General features: G+C 42.3%; 1 protein-coding gene across 6 annotated transcripts in view; it reads right to left on the minus strand.

The window, feature by feature from the left end:
• Positions 1 to 15273, minus strand: part of LOC135706530 (uncharacterized) — a 96866-nt gene that overhangs the window by 8237 nt on the left and 73356 nt on the right. For 3 of the 6 annotated variants that reach the window (XM_065228149.1, XM_065228146.1, XM_065228145.1), the window contains exons 3-11: positions 13265 to 13712; positions 12281 to 13200; positions 12074 to 12227; positions 11638 to 12010; positions 10655 to 10911; positions 10429 to 10557; positions 5298 to 5357; positions 5092 to 5223; positions 674 to 4525 (exon numbers count right to left, since the gene is read on the minus strand). In XM_065228149.1, the coding sequence (XP_065084221.1) occupies positions 894 to 4525; positions 5092 to 5223; positions 5298 to 5357; positions 10429 to 10557; positions 10655 to 10911; positions 11638 to 12010; positions 12074 to 12227; positions 12281 to 13200; positions 13265 to 13712 (6105 nt within the window). In that variant the 3' untranslated portion in view covers positions 674 to 893. The remainder of the gene's footprint in view (positions 1 to 673; positions 4526 to 5091; positions 5224 to 5297; positions 5358 to 10428; positions 10558 to 10654; positions 10912 to 11637; positions 12011 to 12073; positions 12228 to 12280; positions 13201 to 13264; positions 13713 to 15273) is intronic. The other 3 variants (XM_065228147.1, XM_065228151.1, XM_065228148.1) reach the window with 3 other exon arrangements.

Consider the following 15273-nt stretch of genomic DNA (forward strand, 5'->3'; position numbering starts at 1 on the left):
GTATGTTCTTCTTCTTTTTTTGCAGAACTTTACGCCAAAGGTGGAGTTTACTCTTTTCGTGTTTTTTTTTAACGGATTTCTATTGCATTTTGTTGTTTTATTTTTATTATTAATTTTGGTTATCAATTTTAAGCACTACTGAGTGTTGTTGTGTTTAATAACATACATTTACAGCTAGTGTAGTCAACGGTTTGTTCAATGCTATTCAAAAAAAAAATCACAAAATACAAAATAAAGCTTTAAAAACTAGTCTCGTGGTGCTTTTCAAACAGAAGAACAAGTCATACAACAAAGATGAATTTAGTTGTAGGTTTTTGGGTTTGAAACAATCTAAATTTACCTTTGTTGCAGAGAAAGTAGTATTTAATGTAATATTTTTTTTTCTACCGTTAATCAATTTAATTTTACATGATGGCTGTAAAAGTGCTTATTTTATCTATTAACGTGCTCGAAAAAGAAGAAGATACATTCATTTTCCAATTTGTATGCTACTCTTAGCGCAGAACTAATCTGTCCGAGTATATCAATAAAAGTTCGTTGAAACGTTGGTTGTTCCATGACTTCTCTCCAAAATATTACTTTAAATACTACCTGATGGATGTCGATTAAAACATAGATGTGAGATGAGATTACAGCCAATCAATAAAACAAAACAAAGTAATTTTGAAGATACCTGTTTCTCTGAAATCTTGATGATATGCTTTTGTTATGAATGCTTTCTGCTACCATTTGGTCTGAACTTTTCTCATAAATATACAGTTCGCTAAACGCTCAATACAATGCTTCAACGCAATTTTACTAACAACACGAGAACATTCGTTGCGGTGATGAGTTCCAAGTCACCGAACTTATATGACTTATATGTCGATCTCTTAACTAGTGCTTCTACCAGTTCATAAATTACTGAATTTGGATTGCTTGAATGAACTCCTCGAACTGGACGGGTTTTCCTCTATAAGCCCGGAAAAATTGGGAAAGGGAGACTGATTGGATGCTCGTGATAAAGGACGTGATCGGGGGTAAGCACTGGATTCGGAGGCATCGGATTCTCGCACTTCGGCGAGTCGGGATATACTTTTGTTACTCAGCACTCGGGGGCATCGCGCTGACCAACTGCTTGACCTCCGGGCTACTGGACTTGCAGCATCGTGCAGGCTACGGAAGGCTTTCGATGACAAAGCCTCTGGATGGCTGCAATCTAAAGGCGAGCTCTTACCATTCGTTTCATTCCACGTGTCGTAGTAATCGGCATAGGAGTTTTGATATTCCGATTTAAATTCCTGTGGAGTTAAGGCCGGTGTAGAATCTACGGTTAGAATGTTATCCTCGGTAGAGCTCAGAGTGCCATTAGATTCCAAGTCCTCTTGTAAAATTTTCATCGCTGCCGCATGGAGCTTGTCTAGTGGCAAGTTGCGGAACAGTCTGCCCTTTTTCTTCATTAGCAAACTTTGTACTAGTTCTTCGGCGAGTTTTTCATTCGTAACTCCTGATACAGGAGATGCCGATGAGGTCGAAGAAGACATACTTTCAATACCCGACGATGATTGATGTCTTATTGGCAGTGACAGACGATCTCTACGATTGTTGGCAGTGTTTGATGTGCTGGAGCTATCGTCAAAAGACGATCCCTTATATTTGCTTAGACTTGAGTGGCATGAATGAGCGATTTGCTCTTCGTTGGCAGCTTGTTCTTCAACATAATCAATCGATGCCATTCTTTCGGCTTCCTCTTCGTCGCTATCGCCGTTATTACTTTCGTCCTGCAAAAGCTTGAACAATCTGGAATGTGTTGCTGCTCGTTGGTAACGGGTCATTTTGCGCATCTCCGGGAAACATTCTGAATCGGTGTCCACTTCTGAAATTTGTTTACTGATATCAGACGTCACACCGGAGTCATCTTCCGCCTCGGATTCATCGCAAGACATTTTATGTATTGAAGTATTTCTCAACTGATTATTTGAGTCGCTTGACTTCTGTCGCATCGGTACTTCTAGCAGAGGACTAGACGATTGATTCTCGAATATTGATATTCTATCGCGAACGGAGAGCTTCTTGTCGTCCTCCTTGGCAATCGTTTTGATCGCATCCAAGATTCCATTGCATTTGTGGTCGGTTTTCTCCGCCACAGGAGCTTTTTTCAACACAATTTCTGGTGTTTTCTGTTCTCCAATCGCTGCGGGTGTGCTCACCTTATCCTCCTTCTTTTCGTCCTCTTCTGCATCCGATTCCTCCTTTGAGGTGTTGGTAGTTTCATACTCTTCACTATCGTCCTCACTTTCCTCTTCTGAGCTCTCTGTTTCAGTCTCTTCTTCCGATTCATGTGATGGAACTCCCTTCTCAGCTTCGCATTCGTCTGCTGTCGTTTTGTCTGTGGCTTTGCGTTCTGTATCCGCCATTTGGCCTATTTTATCCCAGGTACTCGTATTATTATTCTCATCCATAAGTCCACTATCTTTTCCGGTATCGTTGTCAGGATTTCTTCGCTTGCTATTGTATAAACTGTGAAACATTCTTTCGTTTTCGCTTTGCCAAAAGTGTATCGAATCATTTGTGTTTTCGTTCTTCTGTCGATCCAAGAAGGTTTCTACTACGGGATCTTTCCTCCATAGGTCGATCGCTTCGGTAGGACCATTCTCACTACTCCAAAAGTCAGTATCTCCTTCGTCATTATTTTCTTCATCGTGTTCATGGTTCCATTCGCCGTCCCGATCGACGCTAACCTCTCGGCTGCTCCATAGGTTCCTTGAAATGCTGGGTCGACTCACATCGTCATCTTCGCCGATCTGGCTCCAAAAGTCTATTTCTTCATCATCATCTTCTTCTTTCTGCGGCTCTTCGTTTTGTTTTCCAGTATCATCGATTTTCTTGATGTTTTCCGTTTGCTCAAAGTTTGTCTCTGATTTCACCTTCAATGGTAATGAAACCGAAACCGACACGTTTGAATCTTCCTCATAGTCTACAGTGAATCTGGGTGTTGGTTCTTCAATTTTCTTAGACATAGAGCTATTTTCTTTGGAGCAGTCATTCGATTTACTGCTCATGGAAGGTATAGTAATTGTGACAGTTACATCCGTGTGTACTGCGTCGTCCGCAGTTCCAATTTCATCTTCCGATTCCGTCTCGGTTTCCTCAGCTTCGCTATCATCTTCTTCACTTTCCGCTACTACTACTACTACTTCAGTATGCTTTGCCATTGATTCCACAACTGTTCCACCTGTTTTAGGCGTAGATTTGTCTGCTCCATTATCTTTTGAGTCTTCATTCTGTTCTTCGTCTCCGTCGATCTCCTCTTCTTCCTCTTCGTCTTCGGTAGATTCGTCGTCCGATTCCGATCCGCTGTCAGACTCGTGCTGTTTGGCATCAACAGTCACTGCTGAAGTAACCTTAACCGATACTTCAGACTGATCATTCGAGCTACATTCGTCTTCGTCCAAGCGATCAATGTCATCGTCCGTATGATTACCACAATCGGGTTTCTTTTCATCCCCTTCTTGAGCTTGATCGTCATAGTCGTCCAAGTCGTTGGCCAATGTAGAAGAACAATCGCTCAATGTGGAACTATTGCTACAAATGCTAGCCCTTCGGCTGGGATTGGCTGAACCAGAATAATTGCTTTCTTCTTCGAAGATAACACTCAGTTGATGGGGCAAATGTTCCGGTGGATTGTTATCGTAACCTACTGTAGCTTCATCTTCGCTTTCTTCGCTACTTTCCTCATCTTCGTGTTCCATGTGTTCTTCACAATTACCGGCACCATTTTGTGTTGGCTCTGTTTGTGCGGTTTCAGAAGTCAGTGCCTTCTTTGTGTGGCCTTCCTCTTCCGAGTCTGAACATTCAGACTGAGAGGAAGGTGCCGAAGAGGTACTTTCCTCAAAGGTACGGTACCTTTCATTCAATGGACTGCTGGGTGAACAGCGTACCATGGGTTCCGGATCGGTGGGGAAAATCTTCTCCGGAGAAGAATTAAAGTTGGCAAGGCGTTCCGATAGACGTTGCAAACTGCTTTGGGAGCGGGTTAATGGAATTGCTTGATTGTTGAAGTCACTCATAATAGACTCAACATCCGAGTCGGACTCGTGCGTGGGGGTGACGATGAGTTGTGGAGGCGGCGTTGTGATGACGTAGGTGTGCGATGGTGATTCAGGAACGGCATTCTCGCAGTATGCGACCTGCGGTTGACCTATCTGATAGTACGGTGGGGGTGTGCAAGGTGAGCATGGTTCTTGTGGATAGTAGAAATGATGTGGTGACATGTAGCCGGCATAATACGCAGCCCGATCGTAATGACCGTGTGGCGGTGGTGGTGGTGGTTGTGGTGGAGGATAGTAGTAACCGGGTGCATGATGAGGTGGAGGAGGAGGAGGCGACGGATGAGGATAGTACTGAGGATTGTTAGGATCGTAATAGTGCCAATTGGGATTGCAACAATAGTAGGGCTGAGGCGGGTAAGGATAGGATGAATATCGAATCTCGCCGTTGCATGGTAAATTTTGATTACCTTCAATGTCAGAGGAATTTGTATCGGCTGTTGAAAGAAACGATAAATGAGAAAGAAAAAAAAATCATCGTGATTATGGAACTATGCACCAATTGATTGAGATGAGTGAACGAATAATGAAATGTATTAGGAACAAAACTGTAGATGGTGATTGGAGACTGACTTCAAAACAGCAATAAATCTCTATAACATTCTTGGGAATCTTTCAACACAAGCCTAATGCTAAATTGATCAATCATTACCTGTTGAGATTCTTCCTAACCATAGCATTCTAAATTTATTTATTTTATGCCTGTTCGAGTAAAACTGATTAAAGAAAAAAAAATCAACCGAATTCTCAAATCTTAATTTACAAAAAAATACATTTCGTTTTTGATAGGGTAAAGTTTGCTAGTATCGTTAAGTGTGTGTAAAGATGATTCATAACTAAGTGCACATCAGTTGCTGATGTAAGTTTGGAATGTATTTTTGGGGTTGACTAAAGGATGGAATTTATGAAACAAGTTATCCTATGTAAACGAACAAGTTGTGAGATTTTATTCTCGATTGCTGGAATAAAATGTGGGAAAACCATGTACTCTGTCCGCACTTACCAGGAGCGTCCGATTGGGTCATGGCCTGTAGCATCTTGAATGATCGGCTCGGAATAGCACTTCCGGTGTATTTCTTCGGTTCTTCCACCCTCTGCTCGCTGGGGGGAACATATTGCTGTGCCGTGTCATCCTCTGTAGAGAAGAACGCTTCGGTCAAATATTTTTCCATAATACCTCCATAGTATGAAACATGTTTAGAAATTTACCTGACTCACTGACGTTGCCGCGATTTTGCACAAACATTTGGTTGGTGCGGTTCGATGAGCCTAAAAAGAAAAATTGGAGCGCCTTCAATAGAGCATTTCTTCGTGGGATTTTGATTTTGATGGGTACTGTTAAATAACTCTGTAATAAGCGTAGCAATATGTACATCTAAGCCAATGTGAGCCAAAATCATTGGTATTTCGCATTGTGCAACTGCACAACATACATAATTGTGCAAATAATCGACTTTAAATAAGAAACTGAATAGTGCGGGCAAACAACGAAAACTTCAATCAGGAATACATACATACAGATAAATACATAAACAAATGCTTAAATATAACAAAATAAAATTATAAATGGATTATCGGTACCTGTACGATACAGACTTAGCCAACACAATCGAATATTAAATGGAAGATACTAAGCTATAGAATTACAACATCCATGCATCTAAACTAGCTTACACTAACAATTTGTGGTGTTCCCAGATTCATGTGAATCGAATTACCGTGTCAATAACTGACCCAATTGACTAAATCCAATTTAATATGTTCTATTGAGATTTAAAAAAATATCTTATAAATTGTTCCATATCCTCGACAAACCACAAATAACAACGAATTCCTTTGTTTGTCTGATGTTAGAGTTTTATGTGACCATCCCCTCCTATCCAAACAGTTTCCAACCATTGTGTCTCAGGCTTATTATCCTCCAGTTTCTGTGCTACTTGCCCCTGCCCAGCCAGGATTTGGTCAACCGTCCGAGAGTAGTATATGAAGGAGGCTTCAGAAACCAGTTTCCTACCTAGCTCCTTCCAATCGAAATTGTTACCCATTAACCTAGAGCCCGCCACGAGTAATTGGAACCCAATACTAACCTAGAACTACTGCTGTTTAAAATGTAAATTCAAACATTACTGATTTTTGGCTCCGCAAAGTGTCACACACGACTGAGCCTAGTAAATAAACGAACTAGTTAAAATATAAACAATAAAATCTATAGCTCAAATATTGAACATTTGAGAAAATACTTATGCATGCAAATTATACAAAGAAATCCTGAATCTCTCTACCTATGGTGAGATTTAACCCTTCTTACACACTTAAATTCCTCAGATAGCCTAGTCAGTAATGGCACGGTATTACAATCATTTTATTGAAACAAATACAGCAAAATTATTCTGTTGCTGTCTTCGGCAGCTTTTCATAAAACTTTACGTTCTACAACTTTGCTCAACAGCAAACCTCTATCCTGTGAAATAAAAAAAAGTTTGTATCCGTGCGCCATCTTTGCGGTCAAAACTTGAATTATTTTCATCCACCTAATTGTAGTTCTAATTAAGCCATGAAACTTCACTCAAGGCGTCAACTCAATTGAATGCAATTCCAGAGCGTTGTTATTTTTGTCCTGCTAGATTTAATTCCAGCGGCGCCCGTGGTGTAGTGGTAAGCGTGATTGCCTCTCACCCTAGCAGGCCTGGGTTCAATCCCAGTCGACGCCGCCGGGATGTTCTGAGGCATAACATCTCTGATCACGCCTTTCTTCGGATGGGAAGTAAAGCCGTTGGTCCCCGGTTCATGAGTTGATGGGTCGATAGGTAGGGTCCAGGTGTGGGAGCTGCCTTCCTGGCGTCGGTAGCATTGGTGCTCAGCGCGGAAAACAAGATCGACGGAAAACAAATCCAAGGAAAAAAAAAAGATTTAATTTCTGGCCTACTGTGCACTGTACTAGCATATCGGTTTAAAGTACATCGATGAACGTACCTCATTCTAGTCGAAATTCTAGTACTACCAGAGCTGAGTCAAAAAGTTGAGCACGTCTCTTCGGGACCTTCTGGTCTTAGAGTTACCTCTATGCTGGTACCCTCTTCGGTCCCAAGCTAATCGATGCACCTCTAGAAACATATGAAAATCCACGAACATAGGAAAATCCACGAACCCCACCAAGATATGTATAGCATATTCAGGAAGTTCACTTGCACATTAGCGTCGCGTAGTGAGAACTTTCTGAACTTATTTCCACCAACTGAAAATAAATTGACCTACTAAACAACTTTGCCGATGACAGTAACCTTCCATATGATCAAGATCCCAAGATATAGCATTTTCATGAAATTCACTTGCACGCTAGTGCCGCGTAGTGAGAAAAATCTGAATTTCTTTCCAACAACCAAAAGGCCCTGACCCACTGAACAACTTTGCCGAAGACAGTAACCGTAACGATCACGAGATATTCTGAGAAGGAACGGAAACCCACATGTGTTGTACAAAGCTCGGCGCAAAGTACATCGCGCGAGTGCTCGTGTTAAAAAAGTTGTTGCGAGTACTGAAAGGTTAACATTTTTGCGGTCTTAAAATTCGTGAACAAAAGCTAATTTTCCCAGACCTGATAATTTATGGAATTTTGCAATAAAAAAAAACTTGAATCTTGAAGTTTCCTTTCAATTTTTCTTCTTTCCTTTATAAAACGTCGGTCTCTGTTCCGCAATCTAGTGCCAATCACCGGCGGTCATCGATTGCCATCTACTGACGGCAATCGAATGAATAGCGAGGCGGCTTCCATACCTGGGTAGATATCGCACCCATCAACGCATGGGCCGAGACCAACGGCTTTACTTTCCTACGGAAGGAAGACGTGACCAGAGTTCACTTGTAGCGATAAGCGTCCCTGATTAAAGTTAAATACTATGGCTTTGCTCCTCTACTTTACTGGAAAATTAGTACATTGCAGATTCATTATCTTGTGTTTACCCTTCTTACAAAAAAGGGTATACATACCGATTGGAAAACCGGCTTTCGGTCCGAAGCCCTGAGGGCTAAGTCTCTTATACGAATCGGCTCAGCTCGCCGAGATCGGAAAATGTTAGTGTGCGTTTCTCGGCAGCAACTGAAACAAATTGGACGTAACAACCGCCAAATGAAATGTTTAGTGGTCTCATAGAACACTTTTGAATATTTTTGGAATCGGTCAACTGGTTCGAGAAATATTACCGGAAAATGTTCCGGTTTGTTTAGGCCATGCAGTGATGCAAAATATCATGAAACTCATGTGACACTCGTCTTCGCATCAACCGATTATCGCTGACAGAACGTTTTGTCACGCAGTGAGAGGTAGAGCCATGGCAAACAACAATCACCAGTAATGTTCGCTGCTCAGAAACAAAACGAAAACAGTGAAGACTTTACGATCATGAGAAAAAGCGAAACGACAGAAGAAAATGAAAACAATGCCTACGCATTCCAAGTTCGTATCGGCAGGCGCGACTGTGTGAGTTACAAACAAAACAGGCAACATTAAAAGGAAGCTGTTGGGCTCACTCACCAACAAACTCACATAAACAAGCAAAGCGGCAACTGCTTCAAAACGAGCACAGATGAGTGTCGTGATTGTCGGGAATGACAAGATCGGTGATGGATCACAACCGAAGACGACATTCACCAGTTGCTTTTTACTTCTTTCGTCAACTTGATGGATGGTCATGGAGAGAGCTTCGACGAGCACATTGATAGGAATATACAAAGGGTTACTACCATCAGCTGTTTGACGATCGTCATCGAGCCAAAAATAATAATGATTTTCTTCGGGACCCAGTGGTCTTAGAGTTACCTCTATGGTAAAAGCATAGAGGTAACTCTAAGACCACTGGGTCCCGAAGAAAATCATTATTATTTTTGGCTCACTCAGTACCAGAACAACGGTCCCAAGCAGTCCCAAGCTATTTCACTCACCCCTGCATGTTCTGCATGAATCCACACACCCCTGATGTTATCTGTCAAACTTTCATAGCGAATCAAAACAAACATAGTGTAGTAATAGAATTTCAACTAGAATAGGGTACGTTAATCGTTTGCTTGGGACCAATAGGCTACTAAAGTGGTGAGCCAATTTAAAATCGTTAGTTTCGTATTGATTGTTGGTAAAAGTTTTAAGGAACATTGATTGTTTTTCGTCATTTTGTGTGCTAATTTGAAAGTTTAAATATGTGAAATTATTCAAAATAAATACATGTTTATTGTTATAACCATTATTCGGACCAAAACCCCAATTTAGTAACTCCTGTAACTCCACTATTACTGGGACACCTATCCTATACAGTTTAGGAAGCAATTATCTACGTAATCAATACTGTCTACGTGGTTTATGAAAAGTTCATGAATTTCTAGGTAATTGGAGGTGCTATCCAATTGCAATGTGTTGTTTATTTTATTTCGACTAAGGGTTATGATTTGCTAATGTCGCTTTCGTTTATTCCAAGTTCGAACTTGGTTTCGCCCTAGATCCGCCCTAAGAGCTGTCAAAACGATTTTTTATTCGTTGGGGCCGAATCCAGATCCGTCCTGGGTCTGACGCAAACTCGACGAATTTTTTTAGATCCAACCTGGGTTCACCAATACACACAAATCAAATGTTTACATTGTGCGCTAATGATATCAAAAGGTTTGGGGGGAAGTGTATACATTTAAGTAAACTGCGGAAACATTTCTAGATAGAGCTGGAATTAGGGCCTAACAGTTTTTGTAAACAATGACTTCTATTGAGGCTCGCCCACGCAAACCAACATCCTCATCAGGTAGGGAAAGACTTCCCCTATCCGATGGTTATGTTAGTCTGCGCGGGCGTGCCTTGAGTTCCTAGAAATCATCGATAGAAGTCATTGTTTACAAAAGCTGTTACGCCCTAATTCCAGCTCTATCTAGATTTGTCAGTCATAGATTATGATTTTCCCGATTTTAACTCTAACTTTGAGCTGATAGTTCGAACGAATGCACTAACACCATCATACTGATCGTTCGTTTATTGAGAGCCAGGGTCGACCCTGACCCAGGTTTAAAACCAAAAACGGTATAAGTGTGATTTATTTAACAGAACGAATCAAGCGCACTAGATAAGAATATCACCAAAGAGAATTGCCAAAATCGGTCACACCATTTGATGCAACACTACAAAGAATGGGATCGCTGCCCGAACCATGCAGAAGCGCTCGAAAGGACTTCGTTAGGCCGATCTTCATGTATAGCAAAAAACGTATATACAACGAAGCTTGTGTAAGGAAAGCAAAAAGTATAACAAAAGCAATAACCACTGTACAAACACCCAGCGCAACCAGAGGGTAGATAAGTGTATTCGTACCGGCACTGTTCGAGTTCGCGGCCTGACCGCCATCGGTCATGTTCTGCAAATACCTGAAAGCCTTCGAAGGTATTGCTGCACCACGATAGCGGGGATCTTCTTCGTTATGGAGGTATACTTCTCCATCGACTACAGGCGATACAGTAACGTGTAAAAACAATGGTGAATGAACAGGTTATCTACACAACACGCGGTCAGAACTACGGGGGAACTGTGTGCTAGTTACCTTGATTCTTGACTCGATTCATAAGTGCCTTGTCATCTTGGGTCAACTGCATCCTGCGTAGTTGACTTTCCGCTCCTTCGACGTTGCCGGATTGTTGTTGCTGTTGTTCGACTGCCGGCTTTGGAGTCGACGGTTTCGATCTAGATTCCGCATCTTCCAAAGTGTCGGTGATTTGCTGTAGCACTCTGAACGAACGGGACTGGTTAGGCGCATTGCTTCCATTCCAGGCCTGTGCATTGTTACTGCTTCGCGGGTCACTGCAAAAGAAATACGAAGAAAGGTTGATCGTTTGAAAGCTGGCTTGCAAAACGGTCGTGGTGAATTTCATAGGTTATCGACTGTTGAAACCGAATGACATGCTTTTGTCGATCAACGTTAATTTGCACAAGATGCAAGAGATTAATGATTGGTCATGTGCGTGATTGACACATGTCATATGAACAGACGCAGGCAAGACTAGCCCATGTCTCCGAAGTTCGATGAACAAAATGCAGTGGTTAGCATGAAGAATGAAAGGCGTACGTTGGAGAGCGTGGGCGAGTGGCGTTACAATATATAGAAAGAATAGATAATTTCGGTCGCGCAGTTGCACGAATGGTGATTATTGAAAACTCGAAAATCGGTCAAAAAAATGCGACGAGCAGAATGTAAACAGCTAGAAAAATGAACGCGGAAACAAAACAACGAACAAGAAACGAAAAGTACAGCGAAAACAACAAGAATCGTTTGCATGTTTCTCGTTGGTTGTCGGTATACCTGAGTCTATTTTTAAGAAAACGAAGCTTTGCTTCTAGTGGGATGTCGTGTATGATATATCTATGATCACCGCTGTATACCGGTAATTGGGCAATATTTGCAAATAAGAAGAGAAGAAAAAGAAAGTGCAGAATTAGAAGATCCTGGTTAATTGTTGGTGCTGGTTGGGATAGAAGCAATTAGCTGCGGAACTGAGCGCATGGTGTTAGGACAATCGATGGACGTACCTTTGAATGATCGCTGGCGTATGTGATAAGGGTCCACGGACGGTCGTGGCCATAGTCCCGTTGTCATTGTTTTCGACCTTGATCGGTATGATTCGCACCCCACCGGATTGCTGCGTCGAAGTCTGTTGTTGCATGCGCTGTTGGTGCATCATTTGTTGCTGTTGTTGTTGTTGTTGTTGCTGCTGTTGTTGTTGTTGTAGCAGTTGCTGTTGTTGTTGTTGTTGCAATGCAGCTGGTGGTGGTTGTGGATAGTGTTGATGATGCTGTTGGTACATAGGGTGCTGCGGGGACGTCGGAGGGTAGGTTATGTTGTTGTAACCCTGGTTCACAAAGTGGTTCGGATTGCTAAACATCGCGGTCGGTGTTGTGAAACCTGAAAAAGAGATTTAGAAGTGTGTTTGGTCGAAAGTGGAGCGATGTAAGATAAAAGCATTACCACTATGTGGACCTGGATAGCCGACTGTAAGCGGCGATTGAACGTTGTTGTATTGTGGTCCTGGACTGTAGTACGGGGGTGGTGCAAAACTTGGTGCTGAAGCCGGCGTTTTGATCGGAGATTGCTCGATTTGTATGGGTATAATACGTTCCTGCTGAGGTTGAAGGGTTATTACAAGAAATGTGACATTTTATGCGTTCTACTGACCTTCTGGGACGTCGCCGGCTGTGGAGAGTATACCTGATTCTGCACGTATACCGGTGTCTGTTGATAGCTCCGAGCTGTCGGCATTGTGAGCGGTGGTGCTTGCTGTACGATGGGTGGTGGCGTGACCTTCGCCACCGGGTTTTGTAACTGTATGTAGTGTGTTTGTGAAATTGCTGGTAGATTGGGAGAGGACAATTCGATTGTCTGTGGTCTGCTTGCTGATGGGGTGGATTGTGGGATTTGTTGCTGTGGTATTGGAGCAGGCTTCGGTGGGCTTGGTGGAGCTGTAGCGATAGGTTCCGGAGGTTTAGTAGCTGTTTCGTTACTGTTAGACTTGGACACCGATTGTTTGGGTCCTAAGTAAGCAGGGTCATCTTTATGAACCCATTCGGGCTGTTCTTTAGCACTGTTTTGTCGTGATGACATCCATGGTGGGCTTGTTTGATGGAGTAGACTCTGCTTGCTATTAGCAAATGCTTCATGAGGTGGTGGTATGTAAAGGGAACCTAATGCTTGTGGGGCTGGCTTTTGTGGTGTAGGGGGTTTTACCGTTGAGGCGTTTGTGTTGGTAGGAGTGTTGCTTGAGCTGACAGGGGTTTCGTTGGTAGCGGACGATGATGGAGTAGATGATGATGGTGACGATTGTCGTAACTTGGGAGACTGTTCCTTGTCTTGCTGTGGTGTCACTGAGGAGTTGATGGACAGATTTGATGATGGTTGTGACACTTTAGTCGGTGTAATTGGTGGTGGGAGATTGGGTGGAACTGGACTATGACTATAGACTGGAGGTGTCTTGATAGATGACACCCGTGAACCGTTTTCGAGCGGTTTAGTTAGATTGGATGGGCTTGGTGAACGATTTTTAGGTGATTCGTTCCTAACGGTAAGTTGATCTGTGCGATTCTGAGTATTCTTAGCGACTGGAAGTATGCAAAATGAGGATTAGTGACACTGTACACATAGATGTGGATGCGCTTGTTTTACCTTCTTCGTCTGCTTCTTTGGCGTAGTAGACGGGCATCTGATGGACAGGATTATCCATATCATTGCGCTTCTCGTTTCGATACTCCTCGATCCAGAAGTCATTCTTCGGTTGAGGTCGTGGAGCTTTGCGAAGATTTGACATCGGGTTCGGTGGGATTTTGATCTCTGGCCTACATCCCATTGGGGGAGGCTCGAAGCTTTGTGGCTTCGGAGGCATTTTCTCAACCGAAGGCGCCGGTGGTGGCGGTGGTGGAGGAGGAGTAGGTGCACTGTTACCGTTGGTTTGTATTTGTGTTGGCTTCTTGGCTGCACTTGGCGGAGGTGGAGGGGGAGGAGCTGGTGGACCTGTGGGGAACACCTGGAAGGGCATACCCATGGCGGCAGCTCCTAACGTTGCTGCAGGTGACACTGCAGATGGACTGTTACTACTACTGCTAGTGTTATTATTCTATACATAAGAACAGCATGTTATCAAAATATATAATTAATTTGTATTAGAATATGTGACCCAAAAACGGTCTGTCTCGAGTTTAGCGAGTCAAAGTATGGACTATAATAATCAAGGAATAATGTTGTTGAAGAAGATGAGTTCTGTTATTATAATTGTTTGTAAATTACAATTAGTCAACACTGGGATGCTGAGGTGTGATACCGGTGGTTAGCTCAGTGGGTTCTTATGCGCCCATACACGCTGCGGTCTGGTTGTGCGGTCGTTGTGGTTTTGCCATACGGTGTAGCGTTTGCGCAGCCGAATGCCGTATGCAGTATGCAGTATGCCTTTGACGCATTAGAAATCACGATTAATTCAACTGCCGAGGTCCTGTCATAATCTTTAGTATTAATGGCTAATCAGCATTCGTAGGGAAAAGTGAGAATTGTAAGGGAATTTGAAAGAAAACTAGTGTAGGACACAACTGTCCGCCTGTCTGATTGCTAATCGAGCCAATGTTATATGGAAAGTATTATTTGTATGGCCAATTCAGTGCAGGTTGACATATATAAAATATTCTAACCATGTGACAATACTGGGCTTTGTCCACCGAGGAAGAATTTGGAACAAGGAAAAAATGAGTTAGTAAGTCTTCATCTATGTGATTCCTAATCTTCAATTCGTTGTTCCCTAGTTTGAAGTGGTTAAGACTAGGGTTTTGATGCATGGTCATTATTGGTGGCATTGCTTATTTTTGTTACTAAAGAATCAAATTTTGACTGACAAAGGGGTGCGCCTTTGGAGAGTGCTCTCGCTCTTTGAAGGGTATAAATAAATCGATTCCTCGCGATGAAGACAAGAATGACAACTGTATCAAAACCGAATACTGATGGAGTGATGGAGTAATACGACATGCATCAATCTAAGAACCTTTTCCTAGTCCTGACTACATCAAACTATGGGGACAGGATTTTTCATTAATCCATGGAACACATCTTAGTCCTTGTTACATTTTATGCCTTGTTGATAGTGAAATGACTCGGCTTTGTCCACCGAGGATGATCTTGAAAAAAGGGAAAAATGAGTAAGTCAGTCTTCATCTATGTGATTCCTAATCTTCTATTCGTTGTTCCCTAGGTTTGAAGTGGTTAAGACTAGGGTTCTGATGCATGGTCATTATCGATTTCATTCCTTAATTTTGTTGCTGAGAAATCCAATTTTGACTGACAAAGGGGCGTGCCTTTGGAGGGTGTTTCGACACTCCGAAGGGTATAAATAGCGGAACCTTTCAATTAGAGTCGGATCCTTGTGATAAATGCAAGAATGACAACTGTGAAAAAATCGAATACTTCATCATTTCTCAATAGTGATGGAGTAATACGACATGCACTAAACTAAGGACACGGGATATACTATAATATAATAGATCAAATTACTGGTCGCAGGGGTGTTAGGCCCTGAACAGAGTAAAAAAAAAGGACACGGGATGTGCTACAATAGATCAAATTATAGGTCATAGTGGTTTTATGTCCCGAACAGAAAAAGAAACGCTAGAATTGGCGTAATTTTACGCGATATT

Source organism: Ochlerotatus camptorhynchus, unplaced genomic scaffold, assembly GCF_037179485.1.
Source record: "Ochlerotatus camptorhynchus isolate MF236.1 unplaced genomic scaffold, CSIRO-AGI_Acam_v1.1 ptg000284l, whole genome shotgun sequence".
NCBI lineage: Eukaryota > Metazoa > Arthropoda > Insecta > Diptera > Culicidae > Ochlerotatus > Ochlerotatus camptorhynchus.